This window comes from Limanda limanda, chromosome 10 (assembly GCF_963576545.1).
Source record: "Limanda limanda chromosome 10, fLimLim1.1, whole genome shotgun sequence".
Taxonomy (NCBI): Eukaryota; Metazoa; Chordata; class Actinopteri; order Pleuronectiformes; family Pleuronectidae; genus Limanda; species Limanda limanda.
In genome coordinates this window covers 20,355,504-20,375,514 of record NC_083645.1, presented here as the reverse complement: position 1 = coordinate 20,375,514, position 20,011 = coordinate 20,355,504, and the positions used below count along the sequence as shown (strand labels likewise).

General features: G+C 42.5%; 1 protein-coding gene across 2 annotated transcripts in view; it reads right to left on the bottom strand.

Moving 5' to 3' along the window:
- The window catches only part of glra4a (glycine receptor, alpha 4a), a 39,501-nt gene extending 21,048 nt beyond the window's left edge, over positions 1–18,453 (bottom strand). Inside the window, exon 1 of one of the 2 annotated variants that reach the window (XM_061079865.1) lies at positions 18,371–18,453. In XM_061079865.1, the coding sequence (XP_060935848.1) occupies positions 18,371–18,438 (68 nt within the window). In that variant the 5' untranslated portion in view covers positions 18,439–18,453. The remainder of the gene's footprint in view (positions 1–18,370) is intronic. The other variant, XM_061079864.1, reaches the window with a different exon arrangement.
- Positions 18,454–20,011: the final 1,558 nt, after the last annotated feature.

Here is a 20,011-nt window from a genome sequence, read left to right as displayed (position 1 = left end):
TTGTCTGACAAAGTTGGTTCTTGTGGCCTGAGTGACTCTTGATTGAGGTTTCAGATTCACTGCAGCCAGTTAGAAAAAACTAGACCCTCAAATGTGCAAGTCTCCATTGACCAACAGTACATATTTTGTGTTTTAGGAGGTATTTTTCGGATGTTCAGTCCTTTGCGTTTAATGCACTGTAAAGCAGTCTCTTAAGAGTATCTGCAAGTGGCTCATCAGAACCCTTCAAAGCTAAATTATGTGGTTCTTTGTCTGTGGGATTCAATTATTAAGATGCTCTTTGCTGACATTTAATGAGCCCGACCTTTTCCTTCCCCCTACATCCCTTTGATTTGAGCATTCGTGCCACACTGCTGTCGAGAATACGCAGCGACTCCCTCTGTCCCTCCGTCTCAGAGCAACTCTTGACTGTCACACTATTTTTAACGAGCGGTTTTATTTGGCTTTTTAAAAAGTTTAAAGTTCAGACGGAGCCGAGATACAATTGTGTATACAGACTGTAAAGTATGACAGCGAGAGAGTTGGTTATAAAAGTGCTCCAGTTAAACTCACCGGAACAGCTGCTCAGGAGCGATTTAGTACCTCTGAAATTTTAGTAGCCTATGCCAGCTAGTGTTACTGAACACCTTTAGAGCTTTTATGAGCGTTTTATCTCTCTTTGACTTCTCGATTCTCTCTGAGGAGACAACTAAGAGATTGAAAAACGTGGCTTTAATCTTCAGATCCTTTGCATATATTGGCATGTAAGGTAATTTCAGATTTAAACTTCCAGTACTTCTATTCTTGATGGAGTTTGTGAGGCAGTTATTCATCATCCTGTGCTCACGTAAACTCAAACTAGTGTTCGCTCGACTGCTAGGGGGGGGGGGCACTGTTATGACGAACCTGTCGGCACCGTGCTGTCAGCAGATCAATCACAGCAAACCACTGTGTGTGCAAATAATCTGAGGAGCCAGTCGGTTGTTGATTACCGTTCCACCCCATCTGGCCTCGAACAGAAAATTTCAGTCAGCCATTTATTTCAATAAAAGCGTGAGTACACATGACCAGCGATTCGAGAAAACGGCATGTCGTCATTTTTTGCAAACACGCAAAACATGGAAGCATGGACAAGGTTGGCCATGGTTCCCTCGTTCTGTTTTTCCAATTTTTCTCAAGAAAAAATGTCCCTTCTGCAGAAACTTTGTTATTATTCAATAACTTGTTTGTATTGTGTGTTAATCTAAACTCAATATAAAGAGCCCTGATCCGGCTGGACACATTTTATTTAACATTCAGCTGCATTTTTTTTCTTCTACATTTCTGACCATTCCTATGCTGATTGGTGAAGATTGAGCGCATGGCTATGGTGAAAAAAATTGAGGTTTTGCTTGAAGAATCACACCCAGCAGTGATGGGACCTCCACACTTTACTTCTGGCTTTGTAAAAATATACATTGTTAGCAGTTGTCATGTACTGTACGCTACCGATCATCTCAATCACACTCCGGTGGCTGGCTGCACTATAGGTCACAAACCCAGCTTTTTCCATGTTAGCAGATGGGACATGGGCTATAAAACAAAATGTCAAAGTACACATCAAACACATTTTTGTCTGATTAAGTTTATGTCATATTAGGTCGTTGATATCACGCCATGTCCGAGATATTTCATTTCATTGTTGTGCAACCGGAGGAAGAGATGTCCGTAATCCATCTTCTATAACGTCTACAGTTTCAGTTATGATATAAAGACACAAAGTGGGTAAACGGCTTTCGTAAACCAATTCAAATGTTGGATCATTTACAGGCTTCCCTTATATCTACAAACAATGTGGAGCAACAGAGTTGGAGAAATGGTACATGATTCATGTGAGGGACATGTAACCTTACACGGCCAGGAAAGAAGCTGTAGCTGTCACACTGTGTGTAGTACATACATCTCAAATGTATGAGGACATAAATGGACCAGGGAGAGAGCGAGGTTTGCAAGAACCCCACATTTGTTTTTCAACATTCACTGCGTCCTCTTTCTTTCTTGCATCTCAATCCTATATATATTAAATGCATGTCTGCACACGATACACACAAAACTGGCTGATTGGTTTTCACAATACGAAGCCTTTTTGTTCTCTTATCTTATTCTTTATTTTCAGATGTGGGAGTAACTGATCAAATCACTCGTAATTAGATGGGGAACCTGCCCACGGAGTGCAAACATATTCTTTTTAATCGCTTTTCCATCAGGGAGCTGGTGATCAGAAAGCTCATCATTTCACAGTGTGGCTGTTCCCTGGGTTCCGACGAGGGAGCACTGGGGGACAGCTACACCATCAGACAGCGGTGCATGAGCATACTAACTTGTCAGTGGCATTAGCATAATCGGAAAGAGCACAAAACGGCTCTCTCTGCCTGTTTGAAACACGTCGCTCTAATGTCCCACTTATTAAATTACCCTTGACATCCACTTGACCCTTAGGTGTAGCCCTCATAGAGGAGCTCTCACTGTGAAGTCGACCTTATGGACAATCAGCTCAACTTTCAAATTGAACTACATGAACTCTTGTCAAAGACGAGGTGCTTCATGGTAATATATTACATTTTTTGTCTATTAGCCCTTCTATTAGCCCTTCACACTACTCTATATGACGACCAATGGCTACTGCTGTCCCCATTTGACCACTAGGCTCACTGAGGAATTGGATTCTGAATCCCACTGCAGTTCACCATTGCATATTCATCATCAACAGCATGATCCCTGCCACTCCTGCACAGTGACACCTCTAGGAATGGAAACACAGATGCAGACTGTTTCCTACAGTTCAAAGCTTCTCGTTGAGGCTGACATGGACATGTGGGTCTCAAGGATGAGGCTGAGACCACAACTTGAGATGAGCATAGAAGCCAAACCGGAGGCACCCCGAAGGTTTAACTTGGTGACAAGATGCACACTGACGCGCTACATACAACACAAAGTGTCTGTATGTCAACAGTGAGCCAGAGATGAGTAGGACTGACCTGAAATGAGAAATCCTGTGCAGATTAATCATTCAAAGTACAGAGGTCCCATTTGCAAGGCAGATTTCTAGAAATTGTTCTGCCGGGTTTTAAGATATCATGAGATAAACCTACAGGGCACACATGCATATATTCTATGTAGATAAAATGGAAGATGGATGGATTTGAAATTACTTGTGAGTTTCACAGACAGTTCATTATTTTCTTATGACCTCTATCTGTGCAGAACAATCCTTCATTATGCAAGGGAAGGTTGAAAAGCAAAAGACTGTACCTTCGCAGAACATTACATACTTGTATCTTATCTTTCGTAAAGTCAGAAGATGAGCTAGCTTTTAAAAATAATGGATAAATGTGGCAAATGTGTCCCGTATTGTTGATTTTGTCCCTAAATCTGTTGAAATGGACAAAACCAACACTGACCTCGTCTGTCGGATACTGTAGTTTGTTATTCAAACAGTAGTAAATAATGCATTTGCTAGGAACTATCCAGCTCCATAGTCAGTGCGTACCAGACCTACTGGACAACAAAACATAGCAGTGCTATCAATTTATTGTTGGTTTTAGATATGACAATCTGAGAAATGCAGAATATCACCAGACTCATTTGAAACAACTTTATTTGGTTCAGGGAAGTGAAAAGAAAAGTTCTACATAATGCATGTTTCTGGAGGATTTAGTGTATTTTAAACAGTGGCAGCTAGAGGATTCATTCCCACTTGATATTGTGCTGTTTACAGACTTGCTTTCAGTTCCATTCCTACTTCGGAATTATCTATTTTCTCCACAGTGTTATCTTTTGATCTCTTGTTTTGTAGTGAAGCATAATTAGCTCGGCCATGAGCCAATGCTAATTGTAGGATGCACTTCTTGTTAAAGTATATTTAGCCGGCTCAATGCAGACCCTGGGTGTAGTGATTTAGATTAATCCACGTTAACCCACAGTAGATCACAAATCTGCGCCGGTGCTGATGCATACTAATTTGTAATGCAATCTTTAATCTTGTGGGAGTAAAGCTCGACATCTCTGGAGGACCCAGCAGATATCATCCTTCCAGGCTTGTGCCACAGTAATGGTGAGGCCACAATGAACTGAATGAGGGATTTGCTCATGATGGCCTGTTTCTACTACACTGAACTCCTTCCACCCCGGGCCTTTCCCATGCAGCCTTAAGTCATCTCGAGCACTCGCAATATATTCTAGTGATTACAAAATTAATATTTGTGTAAAATATGGTTTCATTTGCTTTGTGATTAATTCCCTAATCAGCTGGGTTTCTGAACATTGTGTGATTAAGACTGAAGAAAACAACAGTACACTTTCCAACTCGTAATTTCTACATCCGCTTATCAAGATACCACAACAGAATTAATTGCTCAGCCCACGCATGGTGTCTGGCAACTACTCTGCTTTTAGTTTATCTCAGAAATATCAGGAACTTGATTACAATTCCAAATGGGCATATGCAGAAATGCCCAAAATCGATGAAAGTTCTACGGTTATAGTGTTTGCTTATTTTATATCACATTGCACAACGTCTCATTTCATCTCGGCCTCTGCCCCTTAAGCCACACCACTCGGCCCCCCCCACCCCTTCATTTTGCGCATGGCTGTGAAGGCTTAGTGTTGTCCCATTTCTCTATGTGTCGTAGGGGTAGTGGTCATCTCAACCTTCAAACACCCCTTCAACAGTAATGTATTCAGGACCCCCTAAAAACAAGGAGTAGACGGAAAGTCCTAAATGCTTTAGGAACGTACAACGTGAATCAACATGAGCAAAATGCTAAATCAGAAGAAGCATGTAGGCAGTTTCACTGGGGAGCGAGTAACGTAACATTTTCACTGCAGGACAGAAGTTCCTTTGGACAAAACTAATGTTACATTGACTGTATTGATCAATAGATCCATCCGTCCCGTCTGTCATGCAGTGTTCACATGTGTCACTATGGTGGATAATGGCTATTTTTTTGTCACTGTAATAACGTCGGTTGGCTGTTGATAACGTAACGAGTGGTGACCCAATTCCTAGGGGAAGATTGAGCCCCCCCCACCCTTGTGGCTCCAATTGGAGGGGGACACTCCCAGCTAATGGCCCTTCATATCCAGGGGAAGGGCCAAGGGTGAGGAACTGGGACAGAAGGATGTGGCCCCTGAATTTGGGAAACAGCTAAGAAGTAGCACATGGAATCCATATGTGCTAACAAGTCTCTATATTAGTAAACTACTTGCCTGAATACTTGGGCAAGTGACTCTTCCTTGAGTCATTTTTACCCTGTTAAATGTGAAGCTGTTATTACATTACACTCAAATGTACATTCTTGCTTTAAACCTACAGTCATAATTGACATTTGAATCAATGGTGACTCAAACAATGTCGTTTAATCTAAAGCCCCCTTTCCAACTGGCCACTAGCATTAGACTTTGTAGGAAGAAGATGTATTTAATTGTATATGAGGTGTTCAGCATTAACCTCCTGTTGGCGCTCCCTAAAACGAAATCCCACAAACAAACAGGGCTTCCAACAGTGCCGGTTTAAATGGCAATCTAAGTGATAAACCTGAGGAACTCATCCGTCCTCCCCCAAAGCGAGATGAATCTACCATGAGGCAGCCCCAGACCCACCCATCCTCCAGATATCTCTCCTCTCCTCTCTGCATCCCATCCACCCTTTCCATGTCTCAGATCTGATCTCAGCGTGGATCGCCTCCTGTCAGTCTCTGGGAAACAGAGTCAGCAAGGACCGTTCTGACTGGGAAAGATTACTTTGACTCGTCTGCTCCGGGGCTTTAGACGAAGCGCAGCTCTTTCCTCACCAGATGTGTTTTTATTTGGTTTTGTTGTTTCTGCAAGGCAATAAAATAACTGTCCACTTTGTACAGCACATCTCGATTCATGCAAATACAACCCTGCCTTTATTACGCATGTTTACACATCTTTTTAACATCTGCACATTCAACACTTTTTTCCCCCTAAGCAATCAAAGCTGATTTATGCCTGTATGCCAATTTCTTGCATCATTATGAACCTTGCTGTAAACTGAATATTTGTGTTCACATGCAGGGGGTATAAAATAATGATCAAAGCAGGGTAATGAAATGCTGGGGATAGGGAAGCAAGATTGGATTTTTTTTTTGTCTTCGTTGCAACCAAACTTGAATGGTAATTGCATGACATAATGAAGCGTATGTGCTTCTTCATCATCTTCTAAAAAGAGGGCTGTGCTGTTTGCCTCCACATGTTGGGCTCTGCATCCCTGCACATCCCACCCTTCCTTCTGTGGTCTTCAAGGCCGCTGGGAAAATCTCTACAGCTGGATTCCTACAGAAGTTGACTTCAGTCGTAACAGAGCACAGCGAAACATGTAATTAGAAAGACTGCTTAGCTGTGCTGATTAATGTCATCCATTTGCCATGTGCACGTGTGTATGTATGAATATGGATCGAGCTGTCAGCGACCATCAGTCTCCGTTTAAATCCTATCCTCTGATAGCGTATGCTCATTTCCAGTTGCCATAATCTTTTTCTTATGTTTGCTAACTGCTTTAAGCTGCTTACATGGTGGCGTTTACACAGCTATATATGGTATATAAGGAATTAGCCGTTGCTGAGTCCACGGCAGTTCTGACTTTTTTCTCCCCCCTGGCTACATGGTTGTCAACCGCTAACTGTTGCTCCTTATAGAGGAAGTAAGGGTCTGGTGGCTTTCTCATTTGCCTCGGGGGCTGTGGCACCACGGCAGTCGCTGCATTGTAAGAGAGACATGAGAAATCCAAGGGCCGACGGGGGAGTGGATGTGAGCCTGGTCCCGGTTCAACAGTGTCTCCAACAGAAATGCTTTTCTGTAAGTCTGCACGGTTAAGTGAGGATTCAGCCCAGGAGGATGAGGTAAAGCAGATTGACATACAGACACATGATTCACTCAAACACACACACACACACACATATATATACACACGCACACACACACACACAGACAGCCACTGCACTCTACTTGACCCATATTTTGGACATGACAGCTAGGAGAAAGGAAGTTGTAGGCATAGCCCCTGGCCTGTTTCGCTTGATCAAACCTCTGGCTGGAAACAACAGCATCATGACAGAGCCACCACGGAGCTTAGTCTACCGGGGATTTTCGGACTCGCGCCCTTAAAGGAGGCAACCTAACAATAACAACGCTTTGTGAAATATCACTTTCTCGTTTCACTCATGCCGCTAATGGATAATTTCCCCGAGCGAGTTTGTTTGACGACCCCTTCGACTGCACTGTTGGATGACATTTAAGATTATTGTTTCGGGACATTCCTGAAACAATGATCAGGAATGTTCTACATGGATGGACATGGACCAGCTCTGTTTTCTGTTTACCACTGTGAAAATCTCTTGCTGCTTTTGTGATTGTCTTGCCTCAGAAGTAAAATAAATAATGGATAACTGTCAGCTCGAGGAGGAGGAAAGACATTTGGACAAACAATACATTTTTATCTAAAGTTACAACTTTCTGACTAACACACATTCAACAAATCACAAATAAATATTAGAGTAAAAGCCAATTAACACTTTACTTCACATTTTACTGGCAGTTTGTTAGACTGAAACTCAATTGGTTCTGTCAGTAAATAGTGTTACGGCTGTTGTTATTGAGGATAAGTTGTGCAACAGCAGTACTCAAGTTTCAGCAGTTGAAGCCTTCTGTCCGTACACTGTCTTTACTCTGTGCAAGTCTTCTGAAACCTTACAGATACGGACGAAACAGAGCAGTAACACAGGAAATCGTGGATCGCAACGTTGTCAACACTTAAAGAGTTGGTTTGGAAGTACAGTCGTAAACAGGCAAAATTTAAACACAGAACCAATGAACCAAACCAAGAAGATGAAACATCAGGGAATAAAACCGGAGCAAAACGGCAACAAACAGCAATGCAAACCGAATGGATGCACTTAGAAAGACAGTTTGATAAACTTTGTTTTCATCTGTCCTTGTGTATGGCACCAGTCAAAACACTCCACATTACACGCTGTCAGTCAGTGTACTTCATGCACCATAACACAAAGCTGACGGTTCAGCGTCCTTATGTTTTCTGTCTCTGATGACAGAAACCCAAAGGCGAGAGAGACACTGGCTCTGTGAGATTTCCTCAGAGGCTCAAGTCCAAAAGACAACTCAGGCACTGCTCCATTTGCTTTGTGCACTTTTCCAGGGTGATGTCTTATTCACAAGAGCCTCTCGGGCTGCTGGACATGCATAGCATGTCTTGCACTTTTTCCAAAGAACAAAGGCGTATGGTTATGGTAATCCTTCAGCCTGTTAAGGAAAAACAAGTTCAGACAGTCTGCAAACTAATCCTGTTTGACATACACTGATGTGCTTTCTCTCTGTCTTTCTTTCAGGTGGATTTAATTACTCCATTGTATACACAGCAGCAAATCCTTCCTGCATTCGCTGGTATTGAAATTGTTTTTGGTTGGTGTCAAACGCACAACACTGCAGACATGCGTCACAAAGATTAAAGAACATTTTCTAAAATGTGTCAGGATCAGCCAGTAACCCAGAGCCATCAACGGAGTCCGTGACACGCCTGTCGAGCGTAGCGCCCACTTATTGAAAAGCAAACATTTCTCATCCGAAGAGGAGAGCCACCGCATTTGACACATTATTCCAGGAAACAATGTGGGCGTCTTGTGGGAACACGCAGACAAATGGATGGGAGTCTCAGTGGTCAGGCACCAAGGTGACTACATTTCCAGACTCAGATTGTGTCTAACACGATAAAAGAGATGTCACCTGCCCTGTTATGGATGTTTAGAAACCACCCGCACCTAATGTGGGGCCTGAGATAACCGTGAACAAAGTATGGCCGTGCGTAACTAACGGGGAGAGTCTTCAAGTACAAAATCACATTAAAATTACGTCTTCTCAACATCAGCCCAGACGTCCAAGTTGTGTGTCCTCCGAAGAGCCATTACACAATGTCACACTCCTTCTTTTTGATCGCAGTGTCACCAAATCTTCCCCCAATGTCACTGTGACTTCCAGTTTGAAGTGATTACGACTTAGATATTAGCAATCTTACCTTGAAATGACCATTTCAACTGTTTGACCGAGCGGAGACTAAGAGTGAATTTTACAGCCTCGTAACAACTTGAAGCCTCTTTTAATGGTTAACAGCAGCTATGTCGTGTTAAGTGTCATTTATTTTGTTCATGGCAGAAACAAACATTAAGTCTGTTGTGTCTCGACAGGGGCGGGAGCAAGGGCAAGTCAAAAAGTGGTGCAGAGAAAACAACAGTCTTTTATCATTGTAAATTCAATTGAATGCTTTACAGCCTGTTTTTAAATCACTTTAATGGAGAAATATAGAAACAATGAAGTGTCTAGATTCACATATGAACTGCAGAATTTATTAATTATAAAAGCCCTAATTATTAACGCACAGAGATCTTCAACCAGACCAGGACCGGGACAGGACCTGATCAGTTTGAACTGAGCCTGATTTCAACCCCTTCATCCTGATGTTAGTCTGGTTTGGGCCTAAAATATGAATATGAATCATCAAATCTTACTTTTTAGGATATAATTGGTAGTCAATATGATGATTTTCAGCCCAGACACATAACCTCACACCAATCTGTCCTTTCAGGGAAGACAAATGTCTGCCAGGACATTGATTGAATCAAGAAAAGGGGCGAGAGTTAATTAAAGGCTCAGACTCTAATAGACTTGCATCCTTTGTGATAAATTAGTAGAAGTACACACAGATTTCCACTTTGGCCACTTTTATTTTCCTATTCATTACAGATCCCAAAATAAATTTGCTAACTGCTTTAACCATTGAGCACATTTGAACAAGAACAGAATGGCAACAGGAGCATTTCTCGCTCTTCTCCCATACACTAACCTACAAACTTCCTGTCAGCGCAGTGTGGTCTGTGAATAAAGCTCAGGGCCTGTTCATCTGGTTTAACAGTATGTTTAATGATGTCAATTTAAATGTCCCAAAATGAGACTCACTCCTCTGTTCTAAGAATCCACGAGGCAGTGATTTCCTCCGGCTCCAGAGACAAATCAGTGACATAATAAGTGTGAGGAGCTTGAATGTACAAACTTTGACATCTAAATAAAGTTTACTCACCAGGAGTTCTCCTGGTTTGCTAGCTGCAATTATTTGGGGAAAACAAATCCTTGAAAGAGAGACAGTCAAAGTAGCATCCTTTCAAAACCAGCCTGTCCATGACACTGTGCACCAACACAATTCATAATATCCTGTTGCTCAGCAGCAACACATTTCAGAGCTTAAGCTGCTATGTTGTACTCTTAAGGAAAACTTGGCTCAGCTATTGTCATTGACAGCTCTTGTTTTTTTTAGCACACTATGATATCATTAGAGTTGAATGCTGCACCTCACTTGTCAAGGACAACTACTCATCTCCCTAATGTGAGGAGAAAAGTGTCTGCCAGTGATGCAGAGGGGTCAGGGTGACAGGGATTTGTGGAAGTACATGATCAGGAGTGTTTTACCCTTGAATAAGCTTAACACTGTGTCGAAGAGACTTGCAGCCCACTAATGGCAAACAGAACACTTACATCACAAAATGTCAGAGGATGGAGACCTACAGTGTTCGGCCAACAGAACAGAGCTTAGTTTAGAAACCTGAAGACCCTCTAAGATCTCCTGCTGTTAGAACATGGAAAACTAAATATTTACAAAGTAAAACTTTAATTGCACAGCGTGAGTGATCCTATGTTTGTTTGTGGCCACAATATCAAAACTGGGAGTGAATTCAAATTCCTTTCAAATTGGTAAAATCTTATTCCAGTGCAGAGCTGCACAAAGCACATTGATTTCTCTCTCTCTCTCGCTCGTTCGCTCACACTGATACACAAACACATCGACGGATACATCTGTAAACTGGGAACAGAATTGACTCACATGTGTTTGTGCATATAGAGCAGGGGCAAGTGGTCACATGAGACACGTTCGAATGCCAGGCGTGAACAGCTGAACTTAGCGCCGTTCCTCACGTAATCAGATCTCTGAGGACGGACGTTACTGTAATACCAGCTCTGATCAGGACATAACAGGAAGTCTAAAATCAGGCAGTATAGTTCCTAGTTCATTCCGTGTGTAGAGGAATTACACAGGTTCCTATTACTGCCACCGTGTTATCCAACGAACACAGATGTAATCCCACCTCAACGACCCCCCTGACCCCCTTTACCACACTCGCTCAATTAAGCTTCGCTGACTTCAGAGGTTTCTTTATCAGTGAACTGTTACTATACAGACATGGATAATATTCATAAATGAGTGCAAGGCCTGAAATCCCCCAAATTAAATGTATTCTTGGAGAATTAGTGTCTAAATTATCTGCAAATGACTAATGATAAGTAAAAACAATCAATTTGAACTGAGTCAGACTGAGAACATGATAGAGTGTTAAATCTGTTCTAAAGGATTCATCAGATTTTGTTCAATTTGACACAATCTCATTTTTTTTAGCTCAAGCATGTAATATGTTAATTTCAATTCTCCATTATCTCTTAGTTTCTGAATCTAACTTCCATTATCTCCCCTCACATACTGAACTGTAGCTCACATAGCTACAATCAAACTGGCAGATTAAATCTAATGGGCTGAGGTGTTCCTTTCACTTTGAGTTACTGTGTGTAATAGGCTCCACCACTGTTATAGGCTGGTGTAATTACAGATTGATCGCATCATGGTCACCTTAAAGACTTCGGTTAATACGATTTTGATTCCATTACGAACAAGATCTTCAGTTTTACTCCACAACTTCGTCTCTTTTCCATCAAGCATTTATTATGAGGTGTTATTTTTTACCTTTTCGTTTGTGGATGGAACTTCTCCTTCTCCCTTGAGAGTGAAGTGTAATCATTATGGACTGTTTGGTCGGACATAACGACATGATGGAGGGTTTTATAATGGCCGCCCACTTCATGCTCCTAATTGCAGCGAGCGTAACGACCTACAGTGGTGGACCTCTGAGCCAAAGTGCTGCTCCAGTCAATAAGTGGCCATTTTAATCTGGCAGGACCAGAGAAGAAGAGTGAAGGGATCCACTCTATTGCATTACTCTACCACTGTGTCACACACTGTGTTACTGACTCACACTGTGTGCTGCGCTGTTTTCATGCACAGAATGAAACTCCTTTGAATCAAGTTTAGTATTTGCAGGAAGAGCTGTGGTTTTAAAATCCACCTGATTTCCACACTGCCTCCACCTCAGCTACATGTCTGGGAGCTATTTTTTGGGCAGAAATTTATTTGACAATAGAATGAGGTGAAATTTATTTTCATATTCAAACTGAAAGTCTGACGGTAAAGTTTGTCGGTACCGTTGTTTCACAACAAGAACGCTCTCGGTTTGAATCAGGGGTCGGCCGAGGTCTTTCTATGTGGAGTTCACACGTTCGCCCTGTGGTTAGTATGGTTTTTACTGGACTTGCATTTTGCAGGTTTGTGGCCACAAGGCATTCATTTAACTTAATGTTGTTTTTTCATCCCTGGCATCACTTTTTAGCGTCTGAAGCCAGGAAGCATAAAAATAGATCCGATCTGATTTGGTCCTGAAAGGTTTTGGTGGTTCCCTCCACGACCATCGGACACTGATGCATTCTAAGGCTCTTCCAGCTAAGCCACATATCTGAAGAGATAAACTTCTACTCTGAGCTGACGTGCATCAGCTACACTTCATGATGTATTTGTCATCCGGCAGCTCGGGTGGCAGCGGAGACATTTCATCCACACGTGGTTTAGTGAGGGAAAAAGGAAGACACATTTTTCTAACCGAGTTGAAACTATTTGTAAGATGTCATTGATTATAGCTTTTAAAACTCATGAGATTCTCCCTAACAGAAAATATAATCAAAAAAATCCCAGGCGTGTTCCAGGAGACATGTTCCCTCTGCACCAAATCACCATCTTTATCCGGGGGCGTCAGGGTCTCAGTGAAAATTACAGTGCTAAGAATGTGGCAGAGGAGATTGTAATGCACATTTCATACCGGGAGAACCGAGGAAAGGTCACATGTGGTTTGATTGAAATGGGCTGAGAACCATCAGTCACATCTCTCAGCTGCGGGTGTCAGCCGAACACGGAAGGTGCTGCTGGCTGACTGCTGGAGACCATCAGTAAGCTGTCACCTCCACCACATATCCAAACCCAGATTTAATGTCAACCGACGCAATGGGCCCGTCTGTGTCAGGCTCTGTTCTCTTGTCGGGGACTTTAGATTAGACCGTGTGACCAAGTGCAGCTCGACAACTCCCTTTTTTTATTAAAAGTTGCAGTGACTTTTTCTCCGGCTGCCAAGACACAAAATCAAACTAGTTGTAGAAAAACCTTATCCTGACATTCCTCTGTGAACCAGCAGAATAAATAATGACTTGTTTTGAAGTTCTTATCGAAACAAGCTACAATTAAATCCCCAACAAGTCCTCACGGGATCTTAGAGCATATCAGCGCAGAAGCCTAAACTCTTTTGTTTATCTTCTGAAGATTTTCCTCGGAATCCCTAGACTTCATATTTCATTGTTAAGTACACTGCTACTGTTCGCGGTGGCGCCGGCTGCAGAGAGCAAACCTTCTGCTCGACTCCTGTCTCCTGCCTGGATCTCATTCTTTAGTCATTAACTCACGTAAGCATCCCATCTGTCCTCCTTTCACGCTTCCTTTTTTCGTCAGCGTTCCTCGCTGCTCCAGTCTGTGCTTCAGCCAAACGTGTGGGGATTTCCTGTGTTTTCAGAGAGGATGAGAGAACCCCCGAAGTGTCTGTGACACTCAAACTCAAGGTTAAATTGTTTTTTTCTCTTCACCGCTGGTGGCGTGCACAGTTTACCTTTTGGAAGAGATGAACAAGAGAAACCCTGCATGTGCTCTCCAGCCTCATCTTTATTTATCTTACTTTCTGTTTCATTTCATTTTAAACATATGTATTTCTCCACTAGGTTCGTCCTGAGTGAAAATCGATTCCCAGGTGGAACTGGCATTTTCTCTCCCAAATTTTTCTGTGCACATTATTTGGGCGAAACACATCTCCTGCTCCTTGTGGGTTGCTAAACGTTTAAAGTGAAGACACAGGATAATTGCAGTCCTCTTCCCTCCACTGTTTACTAGCCTCCAGATATTACTTTACTGTTGCTGATACTTCTACACCAGCTGGGACCGCCATCAGAATTTCATTAGAACCTGTCACAGAGAGATTGTGTCCTCGTCCAACAACGGAGCTTTTGAAGTTTGGATTTGTGTTTACGAATAAAAGAGGTAAAACACTTTCCGAGCTGTCAGCTAACAAGCTCTCGGACGCTAGAGGGTCAATGAGTTCACACAGTTTACTCTAAAGATAATTGCGCCCTTGACTCTTGTAACTGCCTAGAAACCATTCTTCATCACGTTATACTGTGTGGAGCCAAATGAAAGTGGACGATGCAGCGCAGCTAACAAGCTACAAGATGATGCTACATTTTCCGTCTCTATATTCAATCAAGAGCTCATTGTCAAGACTGTAAGCAATTGGTCAATAGTTGGAATTTGGAATTTAGAATAATACATGGATTAACTTCAATGCCACATTCACATCAGATAATATAGACTTCATTGATTTGACTGATCTGATTCAGCTGTTTTAAACCCTTTAGACATTTTGGAAAAGCAATTCTAGGCAGTTGTTTATCTTTAGTACAACTTGGGTTTAAACTGCAGCCTTCCTTTGCACATCTGTCTTCATTTGAGGAGGAAAGTTGTACTGCTTTCTGTTTCCTGTTACGAGTTGCAACCTTTTGGCCACCAGGGCTTAAATGGGAAGTTTGTTAAGGAAAAAAAAAAAAGTTCACTGTGTTCAAGGATAGTCGTCCTTAGAGACCTCATTTGGTAGGAAATGTTATCACCCCTGGCTCTTCACACTGACCAGACCCACTCCCAAAATGACTTTCCCTCTCTCCCTTCACACTCGCTGACTTGCAATTTTTAAAAAACTGTGCAGTCACTGGAAAAGGCTCAAACTGGGAGCTAAATTCAAGTTATGATATACCACTGGTATAAAGCAGCTGATGTGGGGTGTGAATATCACTTTGTAAGGCTCATTATATTTAACCTACTTTCATAAAAAAAAAACATGATCTCACACATCAAGTTTAAATCTGAAATTGCAAACAAGCGATTTGAAATTCATAATTTCTCAGCCTCAAGCACAACTTTTCAAATATCTGCTTTACTAATTGATTCAGAAAAGAAACCTTAAACCTTGAATGTTTAAATACGTGAACATTCTCTTAATAAAGTAAGAATAGAAATAACTCAGTATCTTAGACACGGTCTTAGCTGGGCCAGTTATCCATGGGGATACAAGAGAATCAACCAGCTTTAGCCAGAAACATAAATCTTGAATACATTTTCCGGGTGGACTGTTAATGTTACATTTACACAGCAGATGACCATATTTATACAATTTGTGTGTCCACTATGAATTAACTGTTGGTTTCAGCAAATTTGAGAGTTTTAGGTTTATGTTATATTAATAACATCCAGCAACTTTTAGAGGTAAAAACTTTACGTGAGTTGCTTAGGTTTTGAGGCACTGCTTGTGAGAATAATGTCCTTAAAGTGACAGTTCACCCAAAAATGAAACCTCACTCTATCCACTCACCACTATGCCATCAGAAGGGTGGGTGAAGTGTGTGAGTCCACAAAAACACTATTGGAGTTTCAGGGGTAAACAGCGTTGCAGCTAAATCCCCAAAAATATGACTCGAAACAGCATCATTTACACCATGTTTTTAGGGCTAAATGTCCTCTGGGATCCTCCTAGTTTCCAAAAGGGTTTTGTTACTTCACCCATCCCTCCATCGACTCAGTGGTGATTAGATAATTAGTGACTATTCCTTTTTGAGTGAACTATCCCTTTAAGACAACGTTGTTCCAGGAATATACCAATCTTTAACAAATCGGAGGTGATGTCAACCATCTCATGTCCGTAGCATTAAATAAAAAACTGTAAGGGACTGAGTGAACGGTCGGACGCTTGGTCAAATCTCGATATATATTCAATATAAATCAACGAAGTAAACTCACAAAAATGACATGCTGTAAATGCTCACGTGTCACACTAACCAGGCCTTTCACACAACAAACACTACTGGACCTTTTTTCAGAATAAAGTGCAGGTGTTACTTAAGTCTTAAGGTCTGTTGGCAACAGTCCACAGGATTATTGGCTGCGCTCGCCAACTGGCTCTGTGTTGAATGGATTCGGTTTTGACCTGATAAGACACTGAATTGAAGCAGATTAATTTGGTGGTGGGTGCAGTGGATCTGCAGGAGCCTGGACAAAACCTGTGACCTGAAGTCTTGCAGTGCACGGATCATTCCTCCATGTCCTTCCTTCCAACAATTTCCACCACAGCTGCTTTTTATAGCTTAGTATAAATGTGAGAACCACTATGTCGTTGCCCTCAACTGACTGTCAGTGTTTAGCTATCAAACACTAATTGACAATTTAGTTTTGTATTTTTCCGTCATGAAAGAACACTTTAAAAAAAACCTGCTGAGAAACAAGTGGCAGAATCGGTTCAGGCAAACAGACAGATTCAGGGCTTCCTTTCAAGCCGACATTCAAGTCTAACAGACCTGCAGCGTTGCAACAGTACAAGACATGACACACACACACATTCACGCACACACACACACACACACACAGACACACACAGACACACACACTCCACAAAGCTCTCTTAACACCCTCGCAGACTATGATATGAACTTTCTTATTTATTAAACCTATCGCACCGATTCAGTTTGTCGACTACTTCAGATGACAATCATTTTTTTCACACTTTCCACTGCCCGCCCCCCCCCCTCCCTCCCTCCTCCTCCTCAAACTCATCTCCTCATTCCTATCTGAACCATTTCTCTCCATCTCCCAGCCCAGTCCTCCACTTTACTAATCCCCCCCGCCACCTCCAGCTAAATGAATCACCCTCGCATTTCTCTTTGTCCCACTTTGCTCCATTCCCATTTCCATCCCCCACTCCTCCATCTCTCTTCCCTTCTCCTCACCACACACCCCTATCAGATTCTGCCTGTCTTTTACACCTGCCCTTACTCCTCCCTCTCTCATTCCCCCCCGTACATGGCAGGAAAGGAGGCTGGTAGGAGGGCATGTAATTCCCTCAGAGGTGGTGCCGTCAGTCCACTTGCTCTCCAGGCTAAAAGCTGCTCCCATTTGCCCCTGGGTTCACAGAGTCACTGCTCTGTTCCACTCCAGGATTATGCAGATCCTAATTCCCTGCCGCTCACACCTGAGGTTGGCAGGGCATGAAATAAGGAAAGTATTCACTGCAAATAAAAGTTTGGGCCACCAGTGGAGGAGAGAGGACAGCAGCAAGGGTATGTGGGATTAGGGAGGACAGAGGAGAAAGGAGAGCTGGGTTGTAGATGGTCTCGGTGTGGGTGTGAGGGAGGGGAGAGTGACATGAGATGTGTGTGTGTGTGTGTGTGTGTGTGTGTGTGTGTGTGTGTGGTACAACTATAAGAGGAAGACAGGAGGAGCAGAGGGAGGTGCTTTTGTTTCCTCTGTCCCTGAGACCCACTGAAAACACACTGACTGGAGCCAAATCTACTCCAATTGAATCAGCACCCTCTATTTCTTGCTCTAACTGGATAAATAATCCCAAAGGTTTCACATCCATGCAATCTTTCAGGTACTAGTGTCAGTGAGCAGCGAATGGGTTGTTTCCCCATTAAGCTAATTGGAAAACAATTAATCATCACATGAATATCCCATCAGTCACTTGAGTCTTCGATTTCCCATTTAAACTCACCAAAAGCCAACAAAGCAACCCTGGAAATCAAGGAGTTCCACAGGTAGTTCGAACCAGTAAACGTTTTAATAAGGGAATAATGTGTTATGTTTCTTGCCATGTTAATTTTGTTGGCATGTTACTAATTTGCATTCGACACCAGTTATCAAACTGCAGCCATGATGTAGAAATCGTGATTCGCAGAGTTGGTGTCCAGAGATCAGAGTTCTGTGCGTAAATCTGTGCGTAAAAATGAACTGGGTTGAAACCGTGCGCGCCTCGTTCTGCATGCAACGCTTTATAAACGGATATATGTCGTTTTTTATCATTTGATAATGTGCTATCTATAGCTATATATTTTTGTTAATCATTCAGCTGAAACCTCAATTGTTTCCTTTGCACTAACATACGGACGTTTCCAAACAATGCGTAATAAGTTCAAAGGGAAATAAAAGTCTACAGAATGTGCCCGATGTGGTGTGAACAGCCAGTTGTGGAGGAAAAGTTCATGCAAAGCACCAAGAAACCAGTCGATCTCCCAGGCTGGCGCGCCTCCTCACCTGATAAAGCCTCCCTGGAAAAAGCAGAAAGACAAGACATACAGGATCCGGACGACCTGTGGGAGCATCCTCTGGCTCAAGGAAAAACCCTCTACTCGGTCCCGGGGAATAAACTTGCGGAAAAATAATTTCGGCAATCAGCAAATCCACTGAGCGGCTCGCGAGTGTGTGTGTGAGGAGGAAGGCATCGTCTCTCTCTCTGTCTCTCTCTGTCTCTCTCTCTCTCAGTGATCCAGGCTCGTCTTCAGGGAAACTTCTCCCCCTCCCACCAAGTCCAAGGGGCTGCGCGCAGGCATCCACACAGCGGGCTCCGGGCTGCGGGCAGCTGGACTCCTCACAGGAGGCTCGGGTTGCAGGACATACTGTTGGGGTTGCTTCTTTTTTTTTTTAAAGTGAGGTTTCTCCTGCTTCTTTTGCATCGCGCGATCCCTCTCGTTCCAAAAACACAAATTAGAAAAGGGAGTGAAGATTTAAAGGAACAGCAGCTTTTGCTTTTGGTTTCCTTGTGTGTTTATTAGCCTTAATTGGTTTGTGGTGGCTGCAGACCATTAGCTGAATTACACTGGTGAACACAAGCTGCTTGATGACCAGAAACACTGATGAGAAATCCCATAATGGATTCACTCACTATAGTCCACATATTGAGTTTTAGTGAACTATCTAGTCCTCAATGAGAGCAGCCATGTGGGTACTTTGCCCTTATGTCATGTCCCCGCCCATTTTTTGGGGAAATGATTGGGCGCAAACACAAATTCTGTATTTTAGGTATTAGGAGCTGAAGCCCTGTAGCTAGTAAGGCAAACAAATATATCATGTTGTTGCTAATAAACATAGAAATACTTAAAAAAATCCCACGTTAATGAAATTTACTAGAAACCATAGACTGTGTATAAGAATGGATATAGAATAGTGAAGCCAATACGGAAGTGTCTGAACCTTTATTCTCTCGAATGACCAGCAGAGGGCGACTCCAATATGTGCAAAAAAATACTGCGTTTTTTATTGAATGACAAAAATTATCATTTTATTTATAACAGTAAACCTTTTTTCATACAGAGTTTCTTAAACCGCTAGTTTAAATTCTTCTTCGATTCCGCATGAGGTACTTTTTGTAAATTATTATTATTGTTATTACCATGTGACTGGTATCGTCCAATGGGAGCAGCCTGCAGGTGTAGGTGGGCCTGCTGGGACCTCAAGCTCTCAGACGGGCTTTGGGCTCCGGTCACAAACCAATGGGTGACGCCATAGTGTGTCCACCTGGTGGAAACACTTAAAACATACTTTGTATCCTAAAATAATCTGTTAGTATATAGTCTTTATTGTAAATTGAGTCACTTTAAGGTTGATTATTCACTGAGTTTATCCGAGGGATGAAGAAGCCTTTTTTCCAGCCTTGTCAAAGACAGTCAGACATTTCAAACAAGCCCAACCATCAGTCTACATTGTAGGAAAAGGCTCCGTCTTTCCGATTAGAGACTAAATCTCTGTGTCGATTACATACCTGCTGGGTGTCTCTGAGACGTGCAGCGCCGCAGGTTATAGATCAGTGTACCTGCGCTCTCAGTCTCCATTACAGGCGCGATAGGAGAGATCGCAGGGCAGTAGCACAATGGGACACATCAGTCACAGGGTTAAATT